The sequence below is a fragment of the Schistocerca cancellata genome, chromosome 6 (assembly GCF_023864275.1).
Source record: "Schistocerca cancellata isolate TAMUIC-IGC-003103 chromosome 6, iqSchCanc2.1, whole genome shotgun sequence".
Classification (NCBI taxonomy): Eukaryota; Metazoa; Arthropoda; class Insecta; order Orthoptera; family Acrididae; genus Schistocerca; species Schistocerca cancellata.
The window spans coordinates 641,653,685-641,667,857 of record NC_064631.1 but is presented as its reverse complement, the minus strand read 5'-3'; the positions used below and the strand labels follow the sequence as shown (position 1 = coordinate 641,667,857).

Sequence of the window (14,173 nt, the reverse complement as noted above, 5' to 3'; positions counted from 1 at the left end):
TTGAACCCTTCTGTCACCCAAGGATTTCTACTAACCCTCATCTTTTTACCTACTTGATCCTCTGCTGCCTTCACTACTTCATCCCTCAAAGCTACCCATTCTTCTTCTACTGCATTTCTTTCCCCCATTCTTGTCAATTGTTCCCTTATGCTCTCCCTGAAACTCTATATCTTTGCTAAATTTCAACTTTATTGTCGTGCTCAAAATTCTGACCAACTGATTGTAGAACATGCAAAGTTACTAAGTGTAGGAAAGTTACCTTTGATATATATGTCCTTTATGTTAAGATTTAAGTATGTTTTTGTGTGATTCTTATATAATATCTATGGTTTTGATTAAGGTGGACTGTGATACCCCAAAAAAAGAGCTGTGCTCATTACCTGAGAAATTTCATCTCAGTGTGTTTTTTTTATTTATTTTATTTTTGACTGTTGGCAAGTACCCATTGTTTCAGTCACTTTCATGCCGAAGGAAATTACATTTACGAGGTGTGACAAAAAGTAATGGAAATTTTTTAATTTTGCAGCCTTTATAGGCTTTATAGATCCAATTTTCAAATTTATTTTTCTTAATCTTGTTGGTACACGTGTTCCTGATGTTTGTTTGCATTTTCAACTTTTTTGAATATTTAATTTATTATTGACAGTCAAAATGGTTGTATATGTGTTTTCGAGTGCTTGGCAAGTTTTTACTTTCGAAAAAGATAGATCAAAGAATTTGCATTAAATTTTTCTTGAAAAATGAAATAAAGTGCAGCACCGCATCTGAAGTGTTGACTGTGGCTACTACGAGGAAGACAAGGTTTTACAAGTGGTTTAAACTTCTCAAAGAGGGATCAGAAGGTATCAAAGACGACAACTGCCGTGGACGCCCTAGCATATCAGTTATTGACAACAATGTGGAAGAAGTAAGGAAAATGGTTCTGTAAAATCACAAAATCACCATAAGAGAGATTGCTTATGGTGTCTGAATATCCTTTGGCTCATGCCAAACAATTTTTTCAGGTGTTTTGGGCATCAAATGTGTAGCAGCAAAGTTTGTTATGAAATTACTGAATTTCGACGAAAAACAACATCACATCGACATGCTTAAGTAATGATCACATCGACATGCTCAAGTAATGCTGAATGACGTTGACAATGATCCAGAACTTCAAAGAAGATTATAACAGGTAACAAAACATGGGCTTATGGATATGACATCATCCCAATGAAAACTGCCTGAGGTGTAAAAATTGAACAAAAATTTGACATAATCACAAGTGAAGGCTCTTTTCACCATTTTCTCTAATTACAATGGAATAATGCATCATGAGCTGGATAGTGCATTATGAGTTCCTGCCTTATGGATGTACGGTCAAAAGGAATACTACCTGGAAGTTATGTGCCATTTGCATGAAGCAATCTGAAGGAAACAAACAGAATTGTGGCAAAACCACTCATGGGAACTGCTTTGCAATAATACTCATGCTCACATCTCAGTGCTTGTTCATGATTTTTTTGGAAAAAAAAGAAAAAACATTATGTTTCCTCAGCCACTGTATGTTTTACCACAACTGATGAGATAAAAACAGAATCGTCAAATGAGCAGAACACCATAATGAAAAGTGATATCCGGAATTGTTTCCAAAATTGCAAAAACTGCTGGTGCAAGTGTTTTACATCTGAGGGGGATTACCTTGAAGGGGACAACGTTGATGTTGATGAATAAATAAATATTCTTGAAGAAAAATAAAAATTCCCATTACTTTTTGATCGCATCTCATATATGCATGTAGTAGAACAATCAAGATTCTATTATTAAGGGAGCCATGCACAGCTGTAGAGCAAATTCCAGAGTCTAGATGAATCAGTAATCCTAAGGAAAATCAATATTTTTGTTATTCAAGAAAGCTTTAAGGTAACTATGTAATTTTATTATACTGTTTAAATTTCTTCGAAAATCTATCACTTTTCAGCACTCCACTTATGCAGTCCTGTATTTAAAATACCATATTAACAATTTAAATATTTTGATATGTTTATTCTAATAATCTAATATTTTTATCCATAACCATTTATATGTATGCTCAGACATACAGAAACTTGAAGATATTTTGCTGTTCTCAACATGATAACATGCACATTTTTGTCCTAATTAAGAAAATTCTAATTTTTATGTGGGCAAAATTTATAGAATTCTGTCCGTAGTGGAATATCTATGGACCTCTTGAGAGGGGAGGGGGGGATGGGCAGTTATAAGCGGATATTCTCATGACTGATAAAGGAAAGAAAGCTTTTTTAATGACTTTTATCAGTGCAACTATCATTTTGTTCTTCAAATCACTGTAACAATGTCTGTAACATGCAAATATCTAAAATTAATAGAGTGGGAAGCAATGTACATGTAAATAATGTTTGATCTGCATTGCTAACTGCCACAACTTGTGTCAGAGCCTGAATGGCCATCCAAACTATTACAAAATCCAGAATAGTATGTAATCTAACATAATACTTAGCTTCAAAACATCTACCTGTATGAAAAGTCATTAACTTTCAAGAATTAGAAAGCTTACAAGATGAAGTATTCACAATGTACTTTAAATTTTGTTGAACGTATTGTGACATGTTATAATCCACACACACAAAATTTAAATTGCATCTTAAATCAAAATTCCAGAACACACTTCATTTTCACAAATGTTGACAGTAAAATCTTATTCAGATTTTTGAAACACTGAATTAACATATAAAACCTAGGATGTCACCATAAGATAAAGGTGGACATTAAAATGTGTTCTTGTATTCAAAGTTGCAAGAAAATGCTGAGCTCAAGTTCCTTGTGCTGTTAAAAATGATAAATATCATTTTTATACTTACTGATCATTACCTAGATGTAGAATAATTATGTGAAAATCATCTAAATCTGCTTTGTTTTTAACAATAATAAAAACTGTTTTGTTTTTAACATAAATGTGAACTTCCTTTAGTCACCAGTATAAGGAGATCAAAATGTAAACAACATACTGAATCTGAACCAAGTGCATGATGTTTGTCACAAACAAGCCCAAGAGACAGATGCAGTAATGTTACAGAGTGCAGACATATTTTTGTAGAGTTCATGTATGTTGAAATGTTATGCAATATTGGTGCTTACATTGAAATGTTCAGCAGCTTGAATTATATGTGTGGGATTTACTGACTGACTGAATAAACCTAGGAGAGTCTTTAAAACTGAAAGCCAACTTTTTATTTTTGGCAACTATCTATATTATCACAGAACTGAATGTTGGAGATTGCAAACTTGGAAGTTTTCAAGACCAATGAGATCATTAAAAGCTAAATTAAGTATCCTGCACATGCTCATTTTTCCGTAAAGTATGGAGTTGGTAGTGCTGGACTCATTTTGGGCATGATAACCCAAGCTAATTCCTTTCAAGATTCCAAGTAAGCTTAAGAGCTTACTGGTATATTCTGAATTCTGAGGCATTTGCATGTTACAAAACTGACCATAAAAAGGGGAACATTGTATATGTTAATAAATATGAAGAGACCAAAAATTGATTGCTGCAGTGCTGCGTACTTTATTTAACAAAATAATTTTTGTCAAATCTCGTAACAGTGGGACAGTCAGAGAAAAAATTACACGAGACTTCAGAGGCATAGCTTCAAATCAGTAAACCTATACACTACCGCTACTGACTCATGCAAAAGCTGTTGCTCTTCATGAACAGCATCTGAACCTGCTTCATGACAAGACAAAGTTTTCAACTTTCCACTATGTTCTCTATGTCTTATGTATGGATTAAACTACAGTGCTCTTCCAAGACAATATACATTCTCTAAGCACTAACACTCAGCACAGCTACTGAAGGGATTTGGCGATGACCATTGCATTTCTATAATGTGAAAATTAGTATTACTTTCAATCACAAATGTACACTTGTACACTCCATATGTTACAGAAAACAACTTTAATACTGAAGTCTTGTCCACTATTATATAGCACTTTCAAGTAAAAACCATTTGTCCAAGAAGAGTAAAAAAAGTGAAAGCTTTTTTGTCAAAAAAAGAGAAAGCTTCTTTGTCTGTTGTATGTATCATGAGACAAAGTCTGGCTTCAGCTGGCAGAGACTGTGGTTATGAGTGTGTGAGTTGCATTTGCATCAGTGTGTGTGTGTGTTTGTGTTGTCTATTTTCAACAAAGGTCTTGTTGGCCAAACGCTCCCTTCTGATCATCTTTCTGTTGTGCCTATCTGCGACTCAGCATCTCCGCTTATGGTGAGTAGCAACTATCCTTTTCATAATATAGTTACATTCCATCCAAGATTTCTCATTGTTTGATAAGACGAAAGACTTACATAAGTTGCAAAAATAACAAAAAAGTCCAGATACATCACAAACACTACCAGTAGTAATAAATAAGAAATAAGTTTTATTGGATAAAAAAATGTTAATGGCATTACAGTCATGGGAATAAATGAAATCATATGAAGAGGAATATGTGATTTGAAGCTCTGCTTGCTCTTTGTTAACACATTTTCAGTATTGGTCTTTCATATTATCTTTTCACATATAAAATACTGGAGACAAAATATTAGAGTCAATTTCATTTTTACTTTCTGAACTCACTGGTCACTTTTCTGGTACTGCTACTAAGTTGATCAACCAATGAACACACAGTTCAAACTCGAGCTCATCTCCTTTGATGGATCATTTTCACTGCTAAGTTCCTTATTGGAGAGAAGCCTTATTTGTGTCAGGAAGCAATAATGTAACACCAGCAGTCACTGTAAACATAGCATTATTGTAATTAAACTTCTATCTTTCAAGCCGTGCACTACAACATTATTATATTCACAGCTATGATACTAATCCAGCAAAAAATAATCACTGGGGTGAAGATAAGCTATGCTTTGTAGAAATTTTAGTACCATATGTGAATAATTAGAAATTACTTTATTTGAGCAGCAAATTTACTACAGTGATGCAGGGAAGCAATTAAACAGCCTCTACACAACCCCCTCCCCTGACTTACTCACTCCCTCTCTCTCTCTCTGTGTCCCCCTCTCTGACTACTGTATCCTAATTTCAAAAGCAAATTATCATGTGTCAACCACAAATTATTGTCCTGCTTCACATCATTAGGCAACTATTTCTGTTATTTGTGTGTATTTTCATACTCTGATTTGGTCACCATAATGAAGCACATAAGGAGCTCTTCTACAATTATTTCATGCAGTGTTGTGAATGAATCCTCAGGCTCTTGTTATTAAGCTGTGATACACTACTGTCTTTCTTTCAATGTGCGTGTGTTGCATACTTTAGAAGAAAGCCATTTGGCTGAAAGCTCACAAGTTAGCAGTCTTTCTTGTGCCTGTATGCAGCTTCAGATCTCCTCTATATAATGAGTAGTAGTCTGTTGTGTTGCTGTAATTTTTCGTCCAAGGCTGGTTTGATGTAGCTCACCATGCTACTCTATCCTGTGCAAGCCCTTGCATAACTACTGCAACCTACAATGTGTCCTATCAGATGATGCCTTCTTTTAGTCAAGGTGTGCCACAAATTTCTTGTATCCCCAGTTCTATTCAGTACCTCCTCATTAGTTACATGATACAAACTCTAATCTTCAACATTCTTCTGTAGCACCACACTTCAAAAGATTCTATTATCTTTTTGTCTAAACTGTTTATCATACATGTTTCACTTCCAAACAAGGAATGCACTCCCAACAAATACCTTCAGAAAAGTCTACCTAACACTGAAATCCATATTCAACGTTGACAAATTTGACATTGCCAGTCTATATTTTATATCCTCTCTACCTCGGCTGTCAGCATTTATTTTGCTGCCCGAATACCAAAACTCATCTACAATTTTAAGTGTCTCATTTCCTAATCTAATTCCCTCAGCATCACCTGATTTAATTCAACTACATTCCAATATCATCCTTTCAAGACATTGTCCGTTCTGTTTAACTGCTCTTCCAAGTCCATTGTTGTCTCCTCCTAAACCTTCGCATCAATTTCAACCACACTGACACACATAAAACATTTCACAAGACACAAATATTTTAAAACATTCACCTGCAACTTGTGTTTTCAGAAAATAAACTATCTGTTCATTTATTGTATCTCATACTTAATGCAATCAGAGAAAAGTGTTAGAAACAACTGCCATAAACAATAACTTTCAAATGAAGATACAAAAAACTAAAGGACTGCCAATGAATGATTCATGCTTTGATTATTAATCATAGGAAAACAACTCTTGGAACAAAGAAGATAGTGATAGCATACTGAACAACATTTCAGCCATCATCTTGACAAAGTCTGTATAGTCAATACTGCCTGCTATGTATATAGCCTCTTCTCTCCCAGTATACTTGTACTCTATTATTTGTTATTTGCAAGCAATTGCAGATTTGCTAGCCCCACATTTAGAATGGGTGTGAGTAATCAATTAAAAGAACTTACCAATTACCAAAGCAGTTAGCATAGAAAATGGAGCTATGCAATCAGCAGCTAATAAATAAGGAAATGAATAGTTCCCAGTGAAAGTTCCCAGCTGACCAGACAGTGAATTGAGACCCATTGCCATTGTCCTGAAAGAATTAAAAGACATTTTTTTATAATAAATAAATAATAAATCTAATTTATCAGTTGAGTGATTTCTATCCTATCTGTTATGATTTAGCTGTGACAACATAAATAGTGGTAATGTAATTTTTATACAGTGTGATATCATTTTGAATTTGGTAACGAGCTAATTCTGAAAATGACAATCAGCAAAATGAAATTTCTCTGTTTACATTTTATTTACGTTTTGAATAGCAAAGTGTGTTCTAATTTTTTGTTGCACTTATAACATGTGGAATTACACAAATATATATATATATATATATATATATATATATATATATATATATATATATATTTAAAAAGAAAGATGATGAGACTTACCAAACAGAAGCGCTGGCAGGTCGATAGACACACAAACAAACACAAACATACACACAAAATCTAGCTTTCGCAACCAACGGTTGCCTCGTCAGGAAAGAGGGAAGGAGAAGGAAAGACAAAAGGATATGGGTTTTAAGGGAGAGGGTAAGGAGTCATTCCAATCCCGGGAGCGGAAAGACTTACCTTAGGGGGAAAAAAGGACAGGTATACACTCGCGCGCACACACACACATATCCATCCATCCATACAAGACACAAGCAGACATTTGTAAAGGCAAAGAGTTTGAGCAGAGATGTCAGTCGGGACGGAAGTATAGAGGCAAAGATGATGTTGAAAGACAGGTGAGGTATGAGCGGCGGCAGATTGAAATTAGGAATTAGCGGAGATTGAGGCCTGGCGGATAGCGAGAAGAGAGGATATGCTGAAGGGCAAGTTCCCATCTCCGGAGTTCTGACAGGTTGGTGTTAGTGGGAAGTATCCAGATAACCCGGACGGTGTAACACTGTGCCAAGATGTGCTGGCCGTGCACCAAGGCATGTTTAGCCACAGGGTGATCCTCATTACCAACAAACACTGTCTGCCTGTGTCCATTCATGCGAATGGACAGTTTGTTGCTGGTCATTCCCACATAGAACGCTTCACAGTGTAGGCAGGTCAGTTGGTATATCACGTGGGTGCTTTCACACGTGGCTCTGCCTTTGATCGTGTACACCTTCCGGGTTACAGGACTGGAATAGGTGGTGGTGGGAGGGTGCATGGGACAGGTTTTACACCGGGGACGGTTACAGGGGTAGGAGCCAGAGGGTAGGGAAGGTGGTTTGGGGATTTCATAGGGATGAACTAAGAGGTTACGAAGGTTGGGTGGACGGCGGAAAGACACTCTTGGTGGAGTGGGGAGGATTTCATGAAGGATGGATCTCATTTCAGGGCAGGATTTGAGGAAGTCGTATCCCTGCTGGAGAGCCACATTCAGAATCTGATCCAGTCCCGGAAAGTATCCTGTCACAAGTGGGGCACTTTTGGGGTTCTTCTGTGGAGGGTTCCGGGTTTGAGGAGATGAGGAAGTGGCTCTGGTTATTTGCTTCTGTACAAGGTCGGGAGGGTAGTTACGGGATGCAAAAGCTGTTTTCAGGTTGTTGGTGTAATGGTTCAAGGATTCCGGACTGGAGCAGATTCGTTTGCCACGAAGACCTAGGCTGTAGGTAAGGGACCGTTTGATGTGGAATGGGTGGCAGCTGTCATAATGGAGGTACTGTTGCTTGTTGGTGGGTTTGATGTGGACGGACGTGTGAAGCTGGCCATTGGACAGGTGGAGGTCAACGTCAAGGAAAGTGGCATGGGATTTAGAGTAGGACCAGGTGAATCCGATGGAACCAAAGGAGTTGAGGTTGGAGAGGAAATTCTGGAGTTCTTCTTCACTGTGAGACCAGATCATGAAAATGTCATCAATAAATCTGTACCAAACTTTGGGTTGGCAGGCCTGGGTAACCAAGAAGGCTTCCTCTAAGCGACCCATGAATAGGTTGGCGTACGAGGGGGCCATCCTGGTACCCATGGCTGTTCCCTTTAATTGTTGGTATGTCTGGCCTTCAAAAGTGAAGAAGTTGTGGGTCAGGATGAAGCTGGCTAAGGTAATGAGGAAAGAGGTTTTAGGTAGGGCGGCAGGTGATCGGCGTGAAAGGAAGTGCTCCATCGCAGCGAGGCCCTGGACATGCGGAATATTTGTGTATAAGGAAGTGGCATCAATGGTTACAAGGATGGTTTCCGGGGGTAACAGACTGGGTAGGGATTCCAGGCGTTCGAGAAAGTGGTTGGTGTCTTTGATGAAGGATGGGAGACTGCATGTAATGGGTTGAAGGTGTTGATCTACGTAGGCAGAGATGCGTTCTGTGGGGGCTTGGTAACCAGCTACAATGGGACGGCCGGGATGATTGGGTTTGTGAATTTTGGGAAGAAGGTAGAAGGTAGGGGTGCGGGGTGTTGGTGGGGTCAGGAGGTTGATGGAGTCAGGTGAAAGGTTTTGTAGGGGGCCTAAGGTTCTGAGGATTCCTTGAAGCTCGGCCTGGACATCAGGAATGGGATTACCATGGCAAACTTTGTAAGTGGTGTTGTCTGAAAGCTGACGCAGTCCCTCAGCCACATACTCCCGACGATCAAGTACCACAGTCGTGGAACCCTTGTCCGCCGGAAGAATGACGATGGATTGGTCAGCCTTCAGATCACGCATAGCTTGGGCTTCAGCAGTGGTGATGTTGGGAGTAGGATTGAGGTTTTTTAAGAAGGATTGAGAGGCAAGGCTGGAAGTCAGAAATTCCTGGAAGGTTTGGAGAGGGTGATTTTGAGGAAGAGGAGGTGGGTCCCGCTGTGACGGAGGACGGAACTGTTCCAGGCATGGTTCAATTTGGATAGTATCTTGGGGAGTTGGATCATTAGGAGTAGGATTAGGATCATTTTTCTTCGTGGCAAAGTGATATTTCCAGCAGAGAGTACGGGTGTAGGACAGTAAATCTTTGACAAGGGCTGTTTGGTTAAATCTGGGAGTGGGGCTGAAGGTGAGGCCTTTGGATAGGACAGAGGTTTCGGATTGGGAGAGAGGTTTGGAGGAGAGGTTAACTACTGAATTGGGGTGTTGTGGTTCCAGAGTGTGTTGATTGGAATTTTGAGGTTTTGGAGGGAGTGGAGCTGGAAGTGGGAGATTGAGTAGATGGGAGAGACTGGGTTTGTGTGCAATGAGAGGAGGTTGAGGTTTGCTGGAAAGGTTGTGAAGGGTGAGTGAGTTGCCTTTCCGGAGGTGGGAAACCAGGAGATTGGATAGTTTTTTAAGGTGGAGGGTGGCATGCTTTTCTAATTTGCGGTTGGCCTGTAGGAGGATGCTCTGAACAACCGGTGTGGATGTGGGAGAGGAAAGATTGAGGACTTTTATTAGGGACAGGAGTTGATGGGTGTGTTGATTGGCTGAGTGGATGTGTAGGTGAAGGATTAGGTGGGTGAGGGCAATGGATTGTTCAGTTTGGAACTGGTATAGGGACTGATGGAAAGAAGGGTTGCAGCCAGAGATGGGAACTTTAAGTGTGAGGCCTTTGGGGGTGATGCCAAATGTCAGACAAGCCTGAGAAAATAAAATATGGGAGTGTAATCTGGCTAAGGCGAAGGCATGTTTGCGGAGGGAATGTAAATAAAACTTAATGGGGTCGTTGTGGAGGTGTTGTGAGGGTGACATGGTACTAGAAGGTGGAAAGTGGAACACGAGGCTGAAATGAAAATGAAAATAAATATAAAAATATATGGGGAGAGATAAAGGTAAAACTCGAAAGCAAATGGAGATCTGGTGTGAAAAAAGGCGAAAAAGGGTTGGTTAGAGCTGGGCTACGTTGATCCTGTGGTGAACTTGTGTAGGTAGATAATGATGTGCATAAAGGTTAGTGCCGCCAAAACACGTTAAAGGGTGGAGAAATACGGGAAAATTTCGAAAAAACTACGTGAGGATGTATTAAAAGGGTGGTTTGGTGGTGGCAGATTATGGAAATGAAGCTAACAATTGTCTGATGAAGAAATAATGACGTTAAAACCTGTGGGAAGCGGCTAAAAATTAGAAAAGCATGCCACCCTCCACCTTAAAAAACTATCCAATCTCCTGGTTTCCCACCTCCAGAAAGGCAACTCACTCACCCTTCACAACCTTTCCAGCAAACCTCAACCTCCTCTCATTGCACACAAACCCAGTCTCTCCCATCTACTCAATCTCCCACTTCCAGCTCCACTCCCTCCAAAACCTCAAAATTCCAATCAACACACTCTGGAACCACAACACCCCAATTCAGTAGTTAACCTCTCCTCCAAACCTCTCTCCCAATCCGAAACCTCTGTCCTATCCAAAGGCCTCACCTTCAGCCCCACTCCCAGATTTAACCAAACAGCCCTTGTCAAAGATTTACTGTCCTACACCCGTACTCTCTGCTGGAAATATCACTTTGCCACGAAGAAAAACGATCCTAATCCTACTCCTAATGATCCAACTCCCCAAGATACTATCCAAATTGAACCATGCCTGGAACAGTTCCGTCCTCCGTCACAGCGGGACCCACCTCCTCTTCCTCAAAATCACCCTCTCCAAACCTTCCAGGAATTTCTAACTTCCAGCCTTGCCTCTCAATCCTTCTTAAAAAACCTCAATCCTACTCCCAACATCACCACTGCTGAAGCCCAAGCTATGCGTGATCTGAAGGCTGACCAATCCATCGTCATTCTTCCGGCGGACAAGGGTTCCACGACTGTGGTACTTGATCGTCGGGAGTATGTGGCTGAGGGACTGCGTCAGCTTTCAGACAACACCACTTACAAAGTTTGCCATGGTAATCCCATTCCTGATGTCCAGGCCGAGCTTCAAGGAATCCTCAGAACCTTAGGCCCCCTACAAAACCTTTCACCTGACTCCATCAACCTCCTGACCCCACCAACACCCCGCACCCCTACCTTCTACCTTCTTCCCAAAATTCACAAACCCAATCATCCCGGCCGTCCCATTGTAGCTGGTTACCAAGCCCCCACAGAACGCATCTCTGCCTACGTAGATCAACACCTTCAACCCATTACATGCAGTCTCCCATCCTTCATCAAAGACACCAACCACTTTCTCGAACGCCTGGAATCCCTACCCAGTCTGTTACCCCCGGAAACCATCCTTGTAACCATTGATGCCACTTCCTTATACACAAATATTCCGCATGTCCAGGGCCTCGCTGCGATGGAGCACTTCCTTTCACGCCGATCACCTGCCGCCCTACCTAAAACCTCTTTCCTCATTACCTTAGCCAGCTTCATCCTGACCCACAACTTCTTCACTTTTGAAGGCCAGACATACCAACAATTAAAGGGAACAGCCATGGGTACCAGGATGGCCCCCTCGTACGCCAACCTATTCATGGGTCGCTTAGAGGAAGCCTTCTTGGTTACCCAGGCCTGCCAACCCAAAGTTTGGTACAGATTTATTGATGACATTTTCATGATCTGGTCTCACAGTGAAGAAGAACTCCAGAATTTCCTCTCCAACCTCAACTCCTTTGGTTCCATCGGATTCACCTGGTCCTACTCTAAATCCCATGCCACTTTCCTTGACGTTGACCTCCACCTGTCCAATGGCCAGCTTCACACGTCCGTCCACATCAAACCCACCAACAAGCAACAGTACCTCCATTATGACAGCTGCCACCCATTCCACATCAAACGGTCCCTTCCCTACAGCCTAGGTCTTCATGGCAAACGAATCTGCTCCAGTCCGGAATCCTTGAACCATTACACCAACAACCTGAAAACAGCTTTTGCATCCCGTAACTACCCTCCCGACCTTGTACAGAAGCAAATAACCAGAGCCACTTCCTCATCTCCTCAAACCCGGAACCCTCCACAGAAGAACCCCAAAAGTGCCCCACTTGTGACAGGATACTTTCCGGGACTGGATCAGATTCTGAATGTGGCTCTCCAGCAGGGATACGACTTCCTCAAATCCTGCCCTGAAATGAGATCCATCCTTCATGAAATCCTCCCCACTCCACCAAGAGTGTCTTTCCGCCGTCCACCCAACCTTCGTAACCTCTTAGTTCATCCCTATGAAATCCCCAAACCACCTTCCCTACCCTCTGGCTCCTACCCCTGTAACCGTCCCCGGTGTAAAACCTGTCCCATGCACCCTCCCACCACCACCTATTCCAGTCCTGTAACCCGGAAGGTGTACACGATCAAAGGCAGAGCCACGTGTGAAAGCACCCACGTGATTTACCAACTGACCTGCCTACACTGTGAAGCGTTCTATGTGGGAATGACCAGCAACAAACTGTCCATTCGCATGAATGGACACAGGCAGACAGTGTTTGTTGGTAATGAGGATCACCCTGTGGCTAAACATGCCTTGGTGCACGGCCAGCACATCTTGGCACAGTGTTACACCGTCCGGGTTATCTGGATACTTCCCACTAACACCAACCTGTCAGAACTCCGGAGATGGGAACTTGCCCTTCAGCATATCCTCTCTTCTCGCTATCCGCCAGGCCTCAATCTCCGCTAATTCCTAATTTCAATCTGCCGCCGCTCATATCTCACCTGTCTTTCAACATCATCTTTGCCTCTATACTTCCGTCCCGACTGACATCTCTGCTCAAACTCTTTGCCTTTACAAATGTCTGCTTGTGTCTTGTATGGATGGATGGATATGTGTGTGTGTGCGCGCGAGTGTATACCTGTCCTTTTTTCCCCCTAAGGTAAGTCTTTCCGCTCCCGGGATTGGAATGACTCCTTACCCTCTCCCTTAAAACCCATATCCTTTTGTCTTTCCTTCTCCTTCCCTCTTTCCTGACGAGGCAACCGTTGGTTGCGAAAGCTAGATTTTGTGTGTATGTTTGTGTTTGTTTGTGTGTCTATCGACCTGCCAGCGCTTCTGTTTGGTAAGTCTCATCATCTTTCTTTTTAAATATATTTTTCCCACGTGGAATATTTCCCTCTATTATATTCATATATATATATATATATATATATATATATATATATATATATATATATATATGAATATAATAGAGGGAAACGTTCCACGTGGGAAAAATATATTTAAAAAGAAAGATGTGAGACTTACCAAACAAAAGCGCTGGCAGGTCGATAGACACACAGACAAACACAAACATACACACAAAATCTAGCTTTCGCAACCAATGGTTGCCTCGTCAGGAAAGAGGGAAGGAGAGGGAAAGACAAAAGGATTTGGGTTTTAAGGGAGAGGGTAAGGAGTCATTCCAATCCCGGGAGTGGAAAGACTTACCTTAGGGGGAAAAAAGGAGGGAAAAAAAGGACAGGTATACACTCGCACACACACACATATCCATCCTCATATACACAGACACAAGCAGACGTCTGCTTGTGTCTGTGTATATGAGGATGGATATGTGTGTGTGTGCGAGTGTATACCTGTCCTTTTTTCCCTCCTTTTTTCCCCCTAAGGTAAGTCTTTCCACTCCCGGGATTGGAATGACTCCTTACCCTCTCCCTTAAAACCCAAATCCTTTTGTCTTTCCCTCTCCTTCCCTCTTTCCTGACGAGGCAACCATTGGTTGCGAAAGCTAGATTTTGTGTGTATGTTTGTGTTTGTCTGTGTGTCTATCGACCTGCCAGCGCTTTTGTTTGGTAAGTCTCACATCTTTCTTTTTAAATATATATATATATATATATATATAATAGAAGGAAACATTC

The 14,173-nt window shown here is 41.0% G+C and overlaps 1 protein-coding gene across 3 annotated transcripts in view; it reads right to left on the bottom strand.

Annotated features, from left to right (window-relative positions):
* Positions 1 to 14,173, bottom strand: part of LOC126191525 (synaptic vesicle glycoprotein 2C-like) — a 242,118-nt gene that overhangs the window by 19,390 nt on the left and 208,555 nt on the right. For 2 of the 3 annotated variants that reach the window (XR_007538365.1, XR_007538364.1), the window contains exons 9-10: positions 6,455 to 6,582; positions 4,611 to 4,768 (exon numbers count right to left, since the gene is read on the bottom strand). Coding sequence is in view for 1 of the 3 variants with exons in the window: in XM_049932424.1 (XP_049788381.1) it covers positions 4,713 to 4,768; positions 6,455 to 6,582 (184 nt within the window). In the remaining 2 variants the exon portion in view is untranslated. Of the gene's footprint in view, positions 1 to 4,421; positions 4,769 to 6,454; positions 6,583 to 14,173 lie in introns of those variants that run through there. The other variant, XM_049932424.1, reaches the window with a different exon arrangement.